The 18,287-nt window shown below is 44.2% G+C and overlaps 1 protein-coding gene across 1 annotated transcript in view; it reads left to right on the forward strand.

Moving 5' to 3' along the window:
* AIDA (axin interactor, dorsalization associated) overlaps nt 1-18,287 on the forward strand; it is a 60,651-nt gene that overhangs the window by 14,647 nt on the left and 27,717 nt on the right. Inside the window, exons 2-4 of the mRNA XM_032784378.2 lie at nt 392-461; nt 8,269-8,322; nt 11,581-11,635. Coding sequence (XP_032640269.1) covers nt 392-461; nt 8,269-8,322; nt 11,581-11,635 — 179 coding nt within the window. The remainder of the gene's footprint in view (nt 1-391; nt 462-8,268; nt 8,323-11,580; nt 11,636-18,287) is intronic.

Consider the following 18,287-nt stretch of genomic DNA (forward strand, 5'->3'; position numbering starts at 1 on the left):
TGACTCTCGTGATGATTTAGTTTCAGGAGTTTTCTAGTCATTACAGAATTATCCAGGGTAAACAAGACCTGTATTTCTAAATAAATGTTGTTCCTGTTTTTCATATTAGAAAGTTTTAGGTGATCCTTATACATCATAAAAAGATGCAGTCCCACTCTTACCTTTTGTAGATCTCCTGTATGTCTTCTTTAACTGTCTGGCGTGATCATGCGTTTGTCAATACAATGTCCACAGTTTAAGGGTTTTTAATATTAGGAATATGCGAGCACAACAGTCTACAAAACTTCTAGCTAACTTGTTTTCTAACGACAGCACCATGGGATTCAGTGTGTTGTTCCCAGTCTACACACTGGAAAATATTTAATACTCTTCCCCCCTCTTTCCCCTGCAGATTAGCAAGACATCTACAGAAAGAGGCCCAGTCTCAACACAACAACTCAGAGTTCACAGAAGATCAAAAGGTACGTTACTGTTCATTCAGTCCATGGGTGCTTGATCCTGCAAGGTCCTGGTTGCTTGAGTCCTCTTGAAGGCTCTCAGAGGACTGAGCCCTCTGTTTTTCTTCTCCCTTGAAGGAGAAGGTACTGTGAAAACAGAAAATAGCATGGCTGAAATGTTTATCATCAGATGTGACAGATATTCTGATGTGCAGTATTCATGTCTTACATCCTGGCCAGAATCCTTCATAACCAGAGGTTTTTTTTCTTTTTGGGTGACCTTTTAATAACTTATAGAACTTTGGCAAGGAATTAATTTAATTTTGTAAAGTCTGAATGTAAAATGTCTTGAACTGTAGATGTGTCTAGTGCGTGGGGGAGGATGTTAAATTAACATGTAACACTTGATGGGAGGTGAGACTGCCAAAGTCTTCTAGAGCAGGGGTTCTCAAACCTTTTCTTTCTGAGGCTCTCCCAACATGCTATAAAAACTTCACGGCCCATGTGTGCCACAACAACTGTTTTTCTGCACATAAAATTCAGGATGAGCGTTAAGGGGTAGCAAGCAGGACAACCACAGGGGGCCCCATGAAGCTAAGATGCTCAAGCTTATCCCTGGGTGACAAGGCTTGCGGCCCTGGGTTTCAACCCCATGTGGCAAGTCAATGCCGTCCCTGCTTAGTGGACCCCCTGAAACCAGCTTGTGCCCCCCGGGGGGCCCCGGACTCCTGGTTGAGCACCACTGATCTAGAGTCTTCACTCTTTGCAGTCTTTTAACTGAACAAGGTTGTAGTGTGTATTTGTTGTAGTGTGTGTTCTGTTATATTTTGTCAGCATCACGTTAGTGTAATTCTGGAAGGGGGTTTGTTAAAAAGGAAAACTCCAACGGATTTTCTCAGCACTGAAAACCAATTTTAGTGGGGTGTATTCAGTCTAAAAAACCTCCCCAACCCTGCTGCTGGTAATACACGGGACTTTGCTACCCTTGTGATATTTTGTGAAGGGACAGGGTTTATTAGGAGTGATGGCCATGTAAAGAAGACTTGTGATTACAGGTATTGTTTATGGGAGCAATAGCTTATTTAGGAATGGAATTTTGCAGTACACAACTCAGTTCAATATACAAATTACAGAATTATGTGTGGATTAGAGAAAAAGAACCTAGTAAGAGATGCTTTATGATGTGCTGTGGACTGATTTGGAAGGTGTGGTTCGTTAGCAGGTGGTGTTAATCTCACTTGTGGCAGGCTGTGATTAACAGCATGCTGTCCTTTATGCTGTGTGTCAGTATGAACTTCACTGTTTCAAGATGATTGCAAAACTGGGTTCTTTGAACTTTGTGGATAATTCCTTGCCTCAGATAAGAGTGTGTGTGTGTCATGGGGAGGGGAAGGCTGGTCCTTGGGGAACAGATCTCTTGGAGGGCCTGGTAGGGTTGCCAGGTGTTTAGTTTTCGACTGGAACAACCAGTTGAAAAGGGACCCTGGTGGCTCCAGTTAGCACTGCTGACTGGGCTGTTAAAAATCTGGTCGGCAGTGCTATGGGGTTAAGGCAAGCTAGTCCCTACCTATCCTGGTACCATGCTGCACCCCAGAAGTGGCCAGCAGGTCTGGCTCCTAGGCAGGGGAGCCATGGGGTTCCACGCACTGCCCCTGCCCTGTGTACTGGCTCCACACTCCCATTGGCCAGGAACCAAATTAATAGGCAGCAGGTTTAAAACAAACACAAGGAAGTATTTTTCACACAGCCCACAGTATTTTTCACACAGCCCACAGTCAGTCTGTGGAACTCCTTGTCAGAGGATGTTGTGAAGGCCAAGATTATAATAGGGTTAAAAAAGGAACTAGATATATTCATGAAGGATCAGTCCATCAGTGGCTATTTGCCAGGATGGGCATGGATGGTGTCCCTAGCCTCTATTTGCCGGAAGCTGAGACTGGGCAACAAGGAATGGAAAACTTGATGATTACCTGTTCTGTTCATTCCCCGTGGGGTACTTGGCATTGGCCACTGTCAGAAGACAGGATACTGGGCTAGATGGACCTTTAGTCTGACCCAGTATGGCCGTTCTGATTACATTACTTGATCTCTTTAGTTTTGGCCTTGTCTGTTAGCCTGCCCTTCTGGGTGAAAACAACTAACACCCTGTGCAGATCTCCACACAATGCATGTGACCTTTCAAGTTTCTGACTAAAAAATGCTTGCATGAGCCTTTTAGAAAATTGTTCTTGGCTTTATGCAGTGTTGAAAAATCTTATTTTTTGTGTGCTGATAACTTGCTGAACCGCACAGCTGTTTAATCTTAGCATGCCTCATTAAACTACTGGTCTGCTAACAACTTGGACCTTTCTTGAAAACCAAACTTCGCTTAAGCTCTCTATTCATGCAAACATCTCAAACTGCATTACAGTTAGCACAGTCATTACTCGCACAACAGTACAGACGAAGCCTTGACTACTAGATCAACTGACTTTTTCCCTTCTAAACACTAGTTTACATTGAAACTGGATCTTTAACAGCTCTAACTAGCAGAGTTCATTACAGCTTCAGTACTGCTAATAAGATATTAAGTGTTTTCATTGCTGTAAAAGGAGCCCCTGCATGGGATAGTTGCAGCTGAAAACGATAGTGTTTAGCTGTATTTTGTACTTTTGGGTTGGGTGTGGTCCCTTAAAAATAGTTATGAATAATGGCTGCTGGTATCGTGCCATAATTCAATAGATTCCATATAAAACCTGTTCTTTTCTATTTTAAACTCCAAATCTCTCCAAATTGAATCTGTTCTTAGTGCTGTTATCATTCTTCAACTCCCAAGAGCCTAATGACACACACTTTGCAGTTTCATCTGCCCCACTACAAGGAGTTAGCTGGTTAGACCAGGCAGCTGTAAGAATCTAACTTCAGGATGGGATCTGCTAAGCATAGGGGTGGGGCGGTGGTGGTGACTTAATACTGTGTGTGAGAGACTGAGGAAGAGCAGAAGTTAAATTATGTTTACATGTCTTGCCTACATCACACAGTGCGGGAGATACTTAGTGTACCAGTCCTCTTGCTAATTGGGAGAGCAATTACTCATTGCTCTCAGTCTCTAGAAGCATAATTGGGGGAACTGTTCTGTCTGTTGCATTTTCTTAACACTCAGTTGTCATGCTCACTGCTCCTTTGCACTGATATTAGAATTACATTTTATATGTGACGATTCTGCCTCTCTAGGGGAGCTCTGTCCTCTGTCTTTCTCCGTCACTTCAGACCTCCCCATCCTGGAGGTCCTTCATTTGTGGACAACCTCTTTCCAGTCGTTTTCAACAACAAAGAACTCCCAGTGCTGTTGCTTAACTGACTAGAGAGAATACCAGACATTCTCCGGGGGTTGAGCATGCTGCATTGGTAGCGCTACTATCTTTGATTCCCGCCCCATACCCAACCCTGACCGTGGGACTAGGCCATGCGTTAAACTGAATGTGTGGAACATGGGTACTCAATCTTTTTAACACTAAGGTATTCGAATGTACTCCAGAGCAGGAGGTACATGATTTCTAATATGTATTGGTTGAGGGCAGAGAAGCATAGTTTTCCCTCTGACATGAGGCAGATGTCATTCAAGCACAAAAGAGACAGAGCTTTCTCAGGGGCCAGCCCAAGACTGGAGTGGACTCCCATAAGAACTAAGGACCATCACAAATCTCACCAGCTTCCAGTGGAAGTGCAAGGCACGCTTCTTTGATTTTGCCTTTTCTAAAGTAAACACATAGCGGTGTGTTTTGTGTATATGTTATAAACAAAAAAAAATCCAAAACCTAACACTTCACTGCACACACTTCTCTGCCAGGGAGAGAAGAGAACAAACACGTGACAGATGTTAGGCCAGAGGGTCCCAAACTGTGGGGCGTGCTCCAGGAATGTTCGGGGGGGGGGCAGGGATCAGGGAGGGAGCTTTCCCAGTGTTGTAGCTTTCCTACTCAGATTTGAACCTTAGCGTTCATAAACTGAGAAGCTAGCATGAACCCCTCTAAGCTTAATTACCAGCTTAGATCTGATAGCCTGCCACCAACCAGGAATTCCAGTGCCTGGTACACTTGGGTCCCCCAAAGCCTTCCCTGGGGACCCCAAGAACCCAAATCCCTTGGATTCTTAAAACAAGGAGAAATAAACCATTTCCCTTCCCGCTCTTTACTTCTTCCCAGATTTTCCCGCCCTGAGTATACTAGGAGATTTCCCTGCTTCAATCCCTTGAAACACAAAACCGAGAGGACAATTTACCTTTCCTCTTCTTTTCCCCCTCCCGGTCTTTCCCTGCGAGAGACAGTATCTGGCACAGGAAGTTCTATCCCCTGGCCATAACTAGAAAAAGAAAGTCAACCATTTTTTATAAGAAAGCTTTATAAAAACAAAAAGAAGAAAAGACAACAATTAACTCCTCTGGTATTAAAGTGACAAGACAGGGTATTGCTTTAAACGAAAATATGAATAACAGCCTTTTTCAAAAGAGATACAATTCTAAAACATTCCAGCAAACTACACACTTGTAAATACAAAAAGAAACAAAGTACAGCCTATTATTTTTAATCCTTTGTACTTACAATGGGAACTGAGATTAGAAGCTTTGAGATAGAAAAAAGATTCCTCTCATAGCTGAGAGGCAGACAAGACCGACCCAAATTCCCTCCTGGTTTGAAAAAATCCAGTCTGATGGTCCTCTGGGTTCAGGTGTTGGGTTCCATTGTAACCCTTTACAGTGTTGAAAGAAACGTTACCTTAGCATCTGTTTATAACACCCAGTCATGGTCTGCGTCCGTGGCCTGGTCCTACCACCCAGCCTTGTGTGGCTCAACCTGGCTGCTGGCCGGCTGCCGCATCCCACAGCCTGGCTACGGGCTCCGCTCCCACCCCCACCCCGGCGTGACCCCATGCCACATCTATGTCCCTGGCCCTGTCCTAGCCCACTTCCCAGCTTCGCGCCCCCGTTACGTCTGTTCCCCCCCACCCCTGATCCTGTCCCCCAGAGTCGCGGCCCACTGCCTGGCTCTGGGGTGTGGAGGGGATGCCTCAAAGTTGGGGAACCACTGTGTTAGGACTATTGTTGTGCACTGCTGGCAGACGCGTCTATACCTACAGTACTAAGCATGGTATGAGAACTGTTTGTAGCTAGAACTAGAACATAGCTAGGTAATCTACGTACGTTTAGTTATATTCCTGAAATGTGATTTAGCGAAACACTGTTAAACCAATACAATTTCCCCGTAAGATTATGTAAATTGGGGCGGGGGGTAGGCTTCTTAGGGGAAACTTTTTTCACAAACTATATCTATATATATATATATATATATATACACACACATACACACACACAGCATAAGTTTTAAACAATCAATTTAATGCTGCACATAGCAATGATGATTGTGAAGCTTGGTTGAGGTGGTGAAGTCAGATGGTGGGATATTTCCCAGGGAATGCCTTATTGCTAAATAAACTAGCAGTCGACTGAGCCCCCAAGGGTTAACATGTTGTTAATGTAGCCTCACACTCTACAAGGCAGCACAAATGGAGGGAGAGGAGACAGCATGGCAGACAGAGACACACACCCTGTGTGTGGGGGGAGAGAAAGAGATGCTCATTGCCCCCTTTAAGTACGCTGACACCATTCTAAGTACATTGATTTCTTTTAAGTAGATCAGGAAGTTGAGACAGCAGCTGCAGCCAGCAAGCTCTCTCCTCCTGACCCCTGTCATGTCCCCACCTTGCTCTATATGGAGAAGGGGCAAGCGGGGGGGCAGGAGCGGGGGGAGGGGGACACCTTGACATTAGCCCCCCCACTTTCCTGCCCCTTCCCCTGCACAGCAAGCAGGAGGCTTCTGGAAGCAGCTCCAAGGCAGAGGGCAGGAGCAGCACATAGCAGTGCGGGGAGGGACAGCTGAACTGCCTGGCAATTGATAGCCTCCCGGGCAGCTGCTGGACAGGGAGGTTAGGGGAGCGGGGAGCTGAGAGGGTGGCCGCTGGTCCACCCTGGTTCCAGGCCCCCACCAGCTAGCTGCAACGGGCTGCTCTTTCAGCAAAAAGTAGACAAAGCAGAAGGCTGCCAAACGTTATAAGGGAGCATTGCAACACTTTAAACGAGCATGTTCCCCAACTGATCAGCAATGTAGCAAGGGAACAGTATTAACCAGGACAACTTTAAGTGAGGAGTTACTGTATAAACTACAAGGAATCTGTGCGTAGATCAGCACCATCTCATGAGGCAATGTTTAAAACCAAGAAGGCAGGATCACTGTACAGTAGGTATTGGCTTTTGGCTGACATGGCTTGGGAATTGACCTAAATACTGTTGGAATCAGCAGTAGATCAGTCCATTACCTCTTTTTTTCTATTTTTAGGTAGTAAAATTGCTACATCGGAACCCAAACTTTTTTTTTTTTAAAACTAGGCAATAACAGATGCATTTATTGGACTTTCACCTGAGAAGCTTTATCACCCATTACATTGAACTTGCTTTTCTCTATAGCTTTATCATAGTCAGCATTTTTGTCTTATTGGCCATATTACACTTTTCTGTTTCTCTTTGTTAACCTATTGCTAGTTGCTTTGTTTCCATCATTACCAAGACATTCTCTTCTAGGTGCTGAATAATCTTGTGACTTTCAAAACTGTAGCCCTTGCACCAAAATGCTTTTAATGGGTAGTCTTAACCATTAGTGCCTACCTGAGTGGAAGCTTCGTTCTTCTTGAAAGCTTTTATACTGGTGGAACTGAAGATTATCTGCATCATGGCTTGTAAACCTTCTACCATTGTCTGCTTCTCTAGCTGGCCACTTTGAAAGGCCTTTATGAGAGATGTAATATATTGAAAGACTCCTCTTTGCTGCTGATGTCTTGTCTAGGGCTCTGGCTCTTTCCTCCACAACTAGATGAACTGAGGACTTTTAAGGATTCCACCTGTGGTAATCTCACCACAGCATCTTGCGCATCACTTCTGTATATGAAGGGAGAAATTGCAACCTACCCTTGATCAATGGCAATCTTACATGACTAACAAGCTTTAACTGAAGAGGTCTCTCCTATTTGGGTGAAATTGTTAATCCATTAGAAATTGTTAGCAGTGTTTAAGTATCCTAAAAAGTTTTACATGACTTGCTTCGAATTCATATGGACTGCTATACCTAGAATGTTAGCTGTTGCAATTATATGGACCAGTAAGTTGTTGGTTTTCTGTTGTTCAAGGGAGTTCTCTTCTATTCTTCCCCACAACACACAGAGCAAAACACAGACAAACCTATGCTTAAGGTACAGTGGGACCTGCTTCTGAGAGATTCTGAGCATCCACAACTTCCACTGAAGGGTGATCAGTATACCTCTCTGGATCGGGTCCTCATTTAGTTTTGTAATCGAGGAGGGTGGGGGATCTACAAATCTTTCCTGGAAGGGCAAATGGGAACACGTAATTTCACATTTTCAAAGTCATTGATCTTATTCTCAGACATGTCCCCCCCAGAGTAATCATAAGGTTTATAAGCAATTTATGGTGTGGGAGGCAGTGCCCCGGTCTGCAGTTCATTCCCTGACACATTTGTACCGATGAGCTGTTTGGAAGGAGTTCGATTGCCAATGGTTATGTAATATTGTCCATTGCACTTTCAATCTTTGACTTGTATATATTGTTTCTAGATACCAATATTAAAATAATGTTTGATATTAATATTGCTGTGCAATCTAATTTTTGGGGGTGTGAAAAAGTGTTTGTAAGCTTGTTTCAAAGAAGGGGGCTGTTTTCTTGAAAGTAGTTGTATGCAGCTTTAATTGACAAACAAATGACATAATTTCCTTCTCTTCCTTACAGAAAACCATAGCTAAAATTGCAACATGCCTAGAATTGCGGAGTGCAGCTTTGCAGGTATAGTGACTTAATGTATTCCCCTGCCATATCCTGTTCTGCTCTTTTTCTTTTGAGTTTTAATGAGTGTCAACCAAACACATGGGAGGACAATTCTCTATGGAAATCTGATTTGTGCAGTCAGGGAAGTGACTTTGCTTCTGAGTTAAATGTTTCTATTCCTCTCTGTTAAGTTTCAACGGAATGAAGTGGGGAAGTAGGTAGTGTGTAAGGTTTTCCAGATGTAGGCATGATTTCTGGTTGACAAAGTTAGCAATCTCTTTGAATGCTGGGACTTCTACCACCGGGTAGTTGCCTGAAGGCCTCTGAATGCTTAAGGGCATTTGTGTGCAATGGGGTTTAAATGGGCACGAAACTGCAGGCTTCCTGTTCCTTGTCACTTCATATTCCTTCCATAGAAAATGACAGTGCTGGTGGTTTGCACAGGGGCTATACAGACAGGAGCAGAAATAGCACTGGAGTGAACTTTACACAAGCCTAGCTGTTTTCATGCTGTCCCAGCTAGACCTCAAGGAAGCACTTCAGCAGTTTTCACTCTGCATAGATTCATATCCTCACTACTACTCCACCAGAGGAAGTTGTGCAGATACAAATGTTGGGGGGCGAAGGGAAGAGAGTTAACTTTAAAAAGGAGTTGAGGGGGACTTCTAACAATGGGAGATGGGGTGACAGAAAATGAATTTAGGCGCTGAACTGCAGTGTAGGTTTTATTTCTTCCATTATTCATCTAAATAAGGTCTTGTAGAAGTCAATTTAAGACGTTTCTTCCTGCATTTTGACCTTGGCTTTTATTCCTTATACCTTTTTACCCCTTTCAATAGCTAATGAGCAAGTTATTTAAAATCCCCTTGTATTATCCTGGCTGCTTGTGAAACAATAATAGTTAGTCACAGAAAATGCAGGTAAGGGCTGTACTTCATGATGGTTTATGGACTGTGTGTGTTAAATATGATTTGATTTATAAGAAATTCCTCAAACTCAGTCTTGCCAGGAAAGTAGCTCTGGCCTTTGTCAAAATTACAGCAGAAAAATCTTGCTTTAGAAATGATAAGCTCTGTTTGCATTTTGTGACTTTAAACATAATCTAGTGTCCAATATGTGTTAAGACTACAAGGTTTTGATTTAATTTCTGCCTGTGTTAATGCCACATACTTTTTAAGATGGCTGAAGATCTGGGAAGTCTCCTATCTACCTAATCAACAGTGAAGGCTAACTGTATTGATATCCAAAAGAGAGCGCATCCCCACCAGTTGAAGAGGAGGCAGGCTTCATGGTACACTTGACAGCACAAGACTGGGAGTCAGGAGTCCTGGGTTTTGTTCTCAGCTCTCCGTTGATTTTCTGTGTTACCTTAATCTCTGTTCCTCAGTTTACCAGTCTGTAAACTGAGGGTAATACATACTCACCACTCAAGTCCTTTTGAGATCTGTTGACGAAAAGCCCTAAGTATTTTCTTCATCCTCCATTGGCTGAAGAGCCAAGTGGAAGCAGAGCTGACATTTTTATTTTTCCGTAGCTGCAGGGAGCTGAAGGTGAAGTGGAATCAGAAACCACTCCCACCCTCTGACCTTCTAGTGGATATGCTCAAAGAGTGCAGGTCCTTTCTCCCAGCAGCCATTGCAGTAGGACAAAGAGTGAATTCAGAAGCTGCATGCCTGACCCTGAACTGCAGCCAGCCAAAAAGCTGAGTGAGGAGCACAGCACAGACTGCAACCAGCCTTTTCTCCCTGGGTGCAACTTCCTTACAGGGGAAGGAAAATAGCAAGGAGCATCCCAAAGCTGCATGATCTGATGTATGCTTAGAATGGGGTTTGTAATGGTGTTGGCTGCTATTTATAATCTGCAACATTAGCTGGTTCATGTTATTCTGCAACTTACCACAGTTCCAATGTGTCTTCCTTGTAACTACTTATATGGGTGGTAAAGGGAGATCTTCAAACACTAGTCAGAGCCAGATGCAGCGTGGGCAGGGACTGAGCTGTTTGGGGTAGTTAGCAGTATTCAGGTATTTGGGTCTTGGTTGGCTCATTTTTATTTTTTGACCTGGTCACAGGCCTTTGAACAGAAACTGCCACTTGTCCCAAATCATGTGATCACCAGCCAGCCCACTCGTTTGTGACCCATACCAGGTTAAATGTAGAGTGAGGCCTGATTGACAAGTGCCTGAACCCACTCTGTGGCCAAACTCAGAACATAACTAGTCTAGTGAGAGAACCGATAACTAGTCTAGTCTAGTGAGAGAACCGATAATCCCTGCTGGCTTTAGCTCTGTAGCCTTAGTTCAGAGGGTTATAACCTCGTCATTAAAATCTGCACCAACATGAAATTTGAAGCCCCTGTGAACAAATACAAATTATTTTAGTTGTTTTGTGACACTGTCCTCCAGCCTCAAACACTGGTGTTTCCTGGCTCATCTTCTCCCAAGCTATGGCTTATGCTAAGCAAGCCACACTTCTCTAGGCAGTAACTCGGGGATTTTATACTGTTTAGTGTCATGGGATTTTTCAATCCACCATCTCATTTTGGGAAGCCATGCACACACTACAGTTACATTATGGCATCCTATCTGGGACCAAAGTGTCTGATTAGCCTGGTCAGCCCCTCCCTTCTGGTGGCATGGTATATAACCCTACTACACTAGCCTCTCTCCTGTGACATGCCCAGCTGTTGTTAACACTTGCGCAGCAACAAGTGGATCCTTAAACTTGGGCCCCATTTGGCCTTATGGAAGCTTTAAGAACAGTGGGTGACCTGGCATTCTGTGGGTGCTCTCATGCAAGGTGTTGAGTATTTTCCACTCCCTGACTGTAAGTGGAATTTAAGGTACATGCAGGAGCACTCCATACTGTGCAGAACCAAACCCCATCTGAAGCACAGTTCCTAACCCTAGAGCTGATCCTGGGCTTCAGAACACCTAAGTTTGGAGGGTTTAAGACAGACCTCCCTTGTCGTCTTAGCACTCATGTCTGAAAGTGTAAATGAGTCTAATTAGGCTGTTTTGAAATGTTCTCATTTCCAGGCTCACAATATGGAATAAACTTGTTCTCTTCAGGATCATTAAAATGACATTGAAATAATAGGGACAAAATTAATGAAAGGTTTATACTAAAACCCCTCTCACACAGAGACCCCACAGAGAAAACAGCTCAGAACAGATGGACAAAAGCTGGAACAACTCTGCATGCCCATTCTGAAATAGCAATAGCAACAGACGGTGCATAATGAAACCTAATACTATCTTTCTTTGTAACCTCCTAGTCCACGCAGTCGCAGGAGGAATTTAAGCTGGAGGATCTGAAGAAGCTAGAACCAAGTAAGTAGTATCTGACATTTTAAGCGGGTGATTTTTATAATTACAGTGGAAAGTCTGAAAGTTGCAGTAATGCTGACTGGCCTAAATGTGGGTAGACAGCAATGCTGTTAAGGTTATTCCTCCAAATGTTTGCTACCACATACATTCTTTAATAACCAGGCTTTAGTGTAGTGCTGGAAGATTTAAATATGGGTGTCCTTATACTTAATTAGTCTAGGAATTTGTCTGGACAGTGCTCTTTAGGGTCACTAATAGTATTATATAGCACAGCAGAATCCATCCAATATAGCAGTGGTTTTCAAACTTTTTTTTCTGGGGACCCAGTTGAAGAAAATTGTTGGTGCCCGCGACCCAGTGAAGCTGGAGATAAGGGTTTTCAGTGGGGGCAGGGGGCTCTGGGCTGGGGCAGGGGTGTGGGAGGGGGTCAAGACTCTGGGCTCGGGGTGCAGGCTCTGAGATGAGGGATTTGGGGTGCAGGAGGGGGCTCTGGGTTTTGGGGGGCTCAGAGCTGGGGGATTGGGGCGCAGGCTTACCTCAGGCAGCTCCATGTCAGCGGCGCAGTGGGAGTACTAAGGCAGGCTTCCTGCCTGTCCTGGCACCGCAAACCACGCTGCATCCCGGAAGCGGCCAGCAGCCGGTCTGGCTCTTCTCTGCAGGCATTGCCCTCCTCAGCTCCCATTGGCTTCCCTGCCAATGGGAGTGCAGAGCCAGTGCTCAGGGCAGGGGCAGGGCACGGTCTACGAGTCGGATCTGTTGCTGGCCACTTCCAGGGCGCAGTACGGTGTCAGAACTGGTAGGAACTAGCCTGCCTTAGCTGGGGAGCACTACCGATGGGACTTTTAATGGCTCGGTCAGTGGTGTTGACCAGTGCTGCTGCAATCCAGGTCCTTACATTCTGTGGCCCAGTACTGTGTCACAACCCACAGTTTGAGAACTACTGCAGTATAGATTACAAATATTTTAAAAATTCTACACTGCTTAGTTGAATCTTCAATCTGCATGTATCTTTTTGAACATTGAATTGTAAGCTCAGTGGGGTAGGAAACATGTCTTTCTCTGTACTGTGTCAAGTACATCGGGCCTCAGCAAATGATTCAGAATATACCCTGATACCAACTCAACTATTACTCAACACCCTGATGGTATTGTTGTAATGATGTCAAATCCTGCTGAGAAAAATAGAAGGAAGATAAACTCTGGCAAGTCAAGTGTAAAAGTGTAGTTAGACAAGCCAAAAAAAAAAAAAAATTCCCCTCTCACCCCTATGGGTGGTATGTGTCTTCCTCAACCTCGGGTCCTCTACCAGAGGCCTGGGAGTTTGAGGGTTCTGCGCAGTATCTTAGCTGTTCCTATCAGGCTGCACTCTTCGGACGCAGAGAGCCTGATGTGTCTCTGGGATCTGTTGGAGCCAACCACCCAGCTTACGGAGGTCACATTGCCGAGGGCTTGCCTACTCCACCGCGGGGACCAACTTGCTGCACTTTCCACATCTTCTCTAGCTTCTCCCTTTCAGGCCCTGTGACTTTCTCAGCTTCTCATATCCTTCTTCCTGATGTTGGTGTACTTGGCCTGCTGTATCTATCACACGCTGCTTCTCGTCCTTGTCTATTACCACGGTCTGGTTGGATGCATTGGACCTGCGCCATCGGATCGGAAGTCCCCAAGAATCTTAAGCTTCCGTACTCGCAAACTCTCTGCGAACTCTCCATCTGGTTTTGGGAGGTCTGAGCCCATACTGCGCAGATTCCGTATCACATGCCACCATGTGTGTGCCGTTCGTATGGCTGTCCTGCCTTCTCTTTACATCCTGCCACTATGTGTTGGGGACTGTCTCTGAGGCCTCTCTGCACGTCTTGCCACCTTGGGTCCTTTGCAGGTGGTAGAACCCTGCGTCAATGGAGATCTGGCTGCTCAGTGCCTGTATCTGAGCTGCTATGATCAGGCACTCAGTGCGTCTTTAGTCCAGCCCTTTCAGCCACTGGAAGGATTTCCCAATGTCACCCGCACCATCTGGTCGATGGTACATCCCATGCAGGGTCTGTCTTGCCATGGCACTTCTTTGCTTGGTCTTCCTCCCATGTCTGCTGCTGCCTTAGGCGTTCTCTCAGCAGCTCACTTTGGGCGGCTATCTTACTGATGTACTCCTGGATGGTCGGTTTCGTCCAGGACGTGGCTTTGATGCTCACCAAGCCCGCCCGCCTCTTCCGGCGTATACAGTCTCTGGGTGTGGACTGGGGTGAAACCTCTGTGCATTGTGAGAGCTTCCGGTCTTCACATCGGCAGCCTCCATGCCCTTGGCCAGCTCACTATACCCTGCAGTGGGTCTCTGATACGGTCAGGGCGTATCTGTTGATGGCGTGGTCTTGTCTCTCACTGAGCTGGCTTCACCCAGTCTATCCTGGTGTGATACTGGATTGTTGCGGTCATTCCTTGCTCTCTCCTCGTGTTTGCATGTGCCTTGTGGGACGCCAGCGGTATTGTCAGTGGTTCTGTTGATGGCCCGCTGTAGTTCACCCCAGTCAGTCTTGGGACTACCTCCCTCTCCTACTACCATCCGGCCAATTTCCAGTCCGAAGACATCCCGATCTCCTCATCTGTAGACAGCGACAGTGCTGGCATTAGAGCGGTCGATTCTTGTTCATATTCTTACAACTAGACTTTTGTCATCCATGTGAGGAGGTGGCTGTGGAGTTCCACTCCTGGAACCTCTGTACCCGTTCCAGTCCTTGTGATTATCTGCTGAGGGGGTTTAAGCCTAGCAGAAACCACAGCGGGACTGTGCATCACTTGGATCATGCCGCCACGTGAGGCCACTGTCAAGATGCCTTGAGTTGACTTCTAGTGTTGTCTTCCATAGTCCCATTGAGTTCTTGAGGAAGGTCCTTAGTGTCCTGTTGACTTATATATATCAAGGAAAACAAGTCTGTTGTAGAGAAGTTAAATGAATTCTTTAGATTGGTCTCCTCTGTAGAGGATGTGAGGGACATTCCCACACCTGAGACATTCTTTTTAGGTGGCAAATCTGAGGAACTGTCCTAGATTGAAGTGTCAGTTGAGGAGGTTTTGGAATTAATCTATCAATTTAACAGTAATAAGACACCAGGACTTGATGATATTCAACCAAGGATTCTGAAGGACCTCAGATATGAAATTGCAGAACTATCGATTAAATCAGCCTCTGTACTAGTTGACTGGTGGTTAGCTAATGCTCCAGAGGTGATCCTGGTAAGTACAGGTCAGAAAATCTAACTTCTTTACAGTAGTTACAGTTTACCTGGTAATAAACAGAATTATCAGAGACCTAAATGAACACTATGTTGGGGAAGAGTCAGCACAACTTTTGTAAAGGGAAAATATGTCTCACTAATCTATTAGAATTCTTTGAGGGGATCATCAAACATGCACAAGCATGATCTTGTTATAGTGTACTTGGACTTTCAGAAAGCCTTTGAGAAGGTCCCTCACCAAAGGCTCTTAAGCAAAGTGGGCCATCATAGAGTAAGAGGGAAGGTCCTCTCATGGATCAGGAATTGGTTAAAATATAGGAAAAAAGGGTAGGAATAAATGGTCAGTTTTCAGAAGGAAGAGAGGTAAATAGTGGGATCCCTCAGAGATCTATACTTGTACCAGTGGTGTTCAATGTATTTGTAAATATTCTGAAAAGAAGGGATAAACAATGAGGAGACTAAGTTTGCAGATGTTACAAAAATTACTCAAGACAGTTAAGTCTGAAGCTGAATGTGAAGATTTACAGAGAGATCTCAAAAAATGGGTGATTTGATTGGTCAACAAAATGAAAGAGGCAATGTTGATAAATGCAAAGTAATGCAAGTTGAAGAACGTAATTCCAACAGTATATACATACCAAATGATGGAGTCTAAATTAGCTGTTACCACTCAAGAAAGAGATCTTGGAATCATTGTGGATAGTTCTCTGAAAACATCCATTCAATGTGCAATGACAGTTAAAAAAGCGAATTTTAGGAAACATTAGGAAAGGGGTAGATAATAAGACAGAAAATACGATAATGCCACCATATAAATCCATTGTACACCTACCCCTTGAATACTGCATGTAGTTCTGGTTACCCTATCTCAAAAAAGATACGTAAAAATGGGAAAAAGTACAGAGAAGGGGTATGGAAAAGCTTCCATACGTGGAGAGATTAAAAAGACTGAGACGGTTCAACTTAGATGACTAAGCAGGGATATGCAGAGGTCTATAAAATCATGAATAGTGTGGAGAAGGTGAATAAGGAAGTTTTATTTAGCTCGTCACATAACACAAGAAACAGAAGTCACCCAATGAAATTAAGTCAACAGGTTTAAAACAAACATAAGGAAGTATTTCTTTACACAATGCACAGACCGCTTGTGGAAATCATTGCTAGGTGGCAGTGTGAAGGCCAAAAGTATAAATGAGTTCTAAAAATAATTAGATAAGTTAATGGAGGATAGGTCCATCAGTGGTTGTTAGCCAAAATGGGATGTAACCACATGCTCTAGTATCCTTAAATCTCTTGACCATCAGGTTTGAACTGGATGGTAGGATGTATCCACTTGATAAACTGCCCTGTTCTGTTCTTTCCCTCTGAAGCATCTGGCACGGGCCAAAGTCAGAAGACAGGATACTGTGCTAAATGGACCATTGGTCTGACCCAGTATGGCCATGCCTATGTTCTTATGCTGTCAGGTAAATCTCAGACCCTTATCTCCTTAGTCTAATTCAGTAATGACCTGGATCAAATGTTGATATCTCTCAATTCAGAAGTCATTTTTCCATTTTAGAAATAAGCCAAATTTGTGTGCTCCATTCTCCCTCTGGTAATATTAGCCATGACTTAACACCATATATGGTGACTTTGAAGTCACAGGATCTGCAGCCATGCAAAGTACCATGAATGTCTACAAGACTGTCAACTTCTAATACTTCCGTCATAAACAAATACATTTTTCCTTTTCCCCCAAAAAGTGAAAACTAGCAAGACGAGGCCACTTACTCTAACATGCCTCGCAGTCATATCTCCTACTGGACCGATCTGATATTTCATTATCATCATGTGATGTCATTGGCATGAGACTAAGCAGAGGTGGTACATTGTCACTGACTGTCTGACATTCTGCTCGGATGTCAGACTGTGTCTCACTTGAATTATTGCTTTGGCCAGCCAGAGAACCTTTTCATACTTTTGCTGACGAAAATATGGAGTCTGGATATTTCAGGGTGTTTCCTTGAGACCAAGAAGGGTATAAAAGCATATTTTCCTGCTGAGGAGAAACAGCAGTTTCTCTCTATTATATGACCCCCATTCCTATAGTGTGCGAGCACCTCAGAATCTGTAATGTATTTGTCCTTGCAACACCACTGTGAGATAGGGAAATATATTTGGGTGTTGTCCTGCTCAGCGTTAAAGTGCCAAAGTGACATAGGTGCCTAAGTCTAAGTAACTTGCCCAAAGCCTTGTATAAAGTCTGTGGCAGAGCAGGAAATTGAACCCAGGTCTCAAGTCCTGGACCTAACCACTGGGCCATCTTGCCTTCATCTCTGTGGGCGCAATTTGCAGCAGTCACAATGCATTTGAAGTCCCTGTGCTTTGGTGGAGATAGGTTAAGACCTTAATTGAGAAAAGCATCCTTACTGAAGAAAGTACTTAAGCGTGTGCTTAAAGTTATGTTTTAAAGAGCTTTCCTGAATTGGGGCCTAAATGCCATTCTTAGAAATGGAAGGCCATATTTTGATCTCTGATACTCCACCTCCCCTGTCTGATGTCCTGGCATGCGCAACAGTAGATTTGGGATTAGACTGTGGTCTGAAATATATATTTCTCCCAGCTATTTGCAAAAATAATAAATGTTTCATCAACTACTGATTATAACCTCCATTGTACTTTCAGTGTTTGAGTCTGTAGCAGGCTCATAGACTCATAGATTCATAGGTCAGAAGGGACCAATATGATCATCTAGTCTGACCTCCTGCACAAAGCAGGCCACAGAACCCTACTCATCCACTTTTATAACAACCCCTAACCCATGACTGAGTTATTGAAGTCCTCAAAATCTCAGAGGGATTAGAAAAAGCAGAAAGCTTACAGGGATGGAAGAAAGGCAGGATTAGCAAGGGAAGCTACCTTAGTGAGGTCAGAACATGTAGGGATAAAGTGAGGAAGGCTAAAAGCCATGTGAACTGGACCTTGCAAAGGGAATAAAAACCAATAGTAAAAGTTCTACAGCCACATAAAATAAGAAGAGAACAAAAGAAAGAAGAAGTGGGGCCATATACACTGAGGATGGAATGGAGGTTAAGGACAACCTAGGCATGGCCCAATATCTAAATAAGTACTTTGTCTCAGTCTTAAATAAGACTAGTGAGGAGTTTAGGATGATGGAGGATGATAAACGGGAATGAGATATGGAGGTGATATTACTGCATCTGAGGTAGAGGCCAAACTTGAACAGCTTAATGGGACAAATCGGGGAGCCTGGACAATCTCCATTCAAGGATATTAAAGGAACTGGCGCATGAAATTGCGAGCCCGTGGAGCGAGAATTTTAATCAATCGGTAAACTCGGGGGTTGTACCGTACGACTGGAGAATTGCTAACGTAGTTCCTATTTTTAAGAAAGGGAAAAAAAAGTGATCCGGGTAACTATA

This window comes from Chelonoidis abingdonii, chromosome 3 (genome assembly GCF_003597395.2).
Source record: "Chelonoidis abingdonii isolate Lonesome George chromosome 3, CheloAbing_2.0, whole genome shotgun sequence".
Taxonomy (NCBI): domain Eukaryota; kingdom Metazoa; phylum Chordata; order Testudines; family Testudinidae; genus Chelonoidis; species Chelonoidis abingdonii.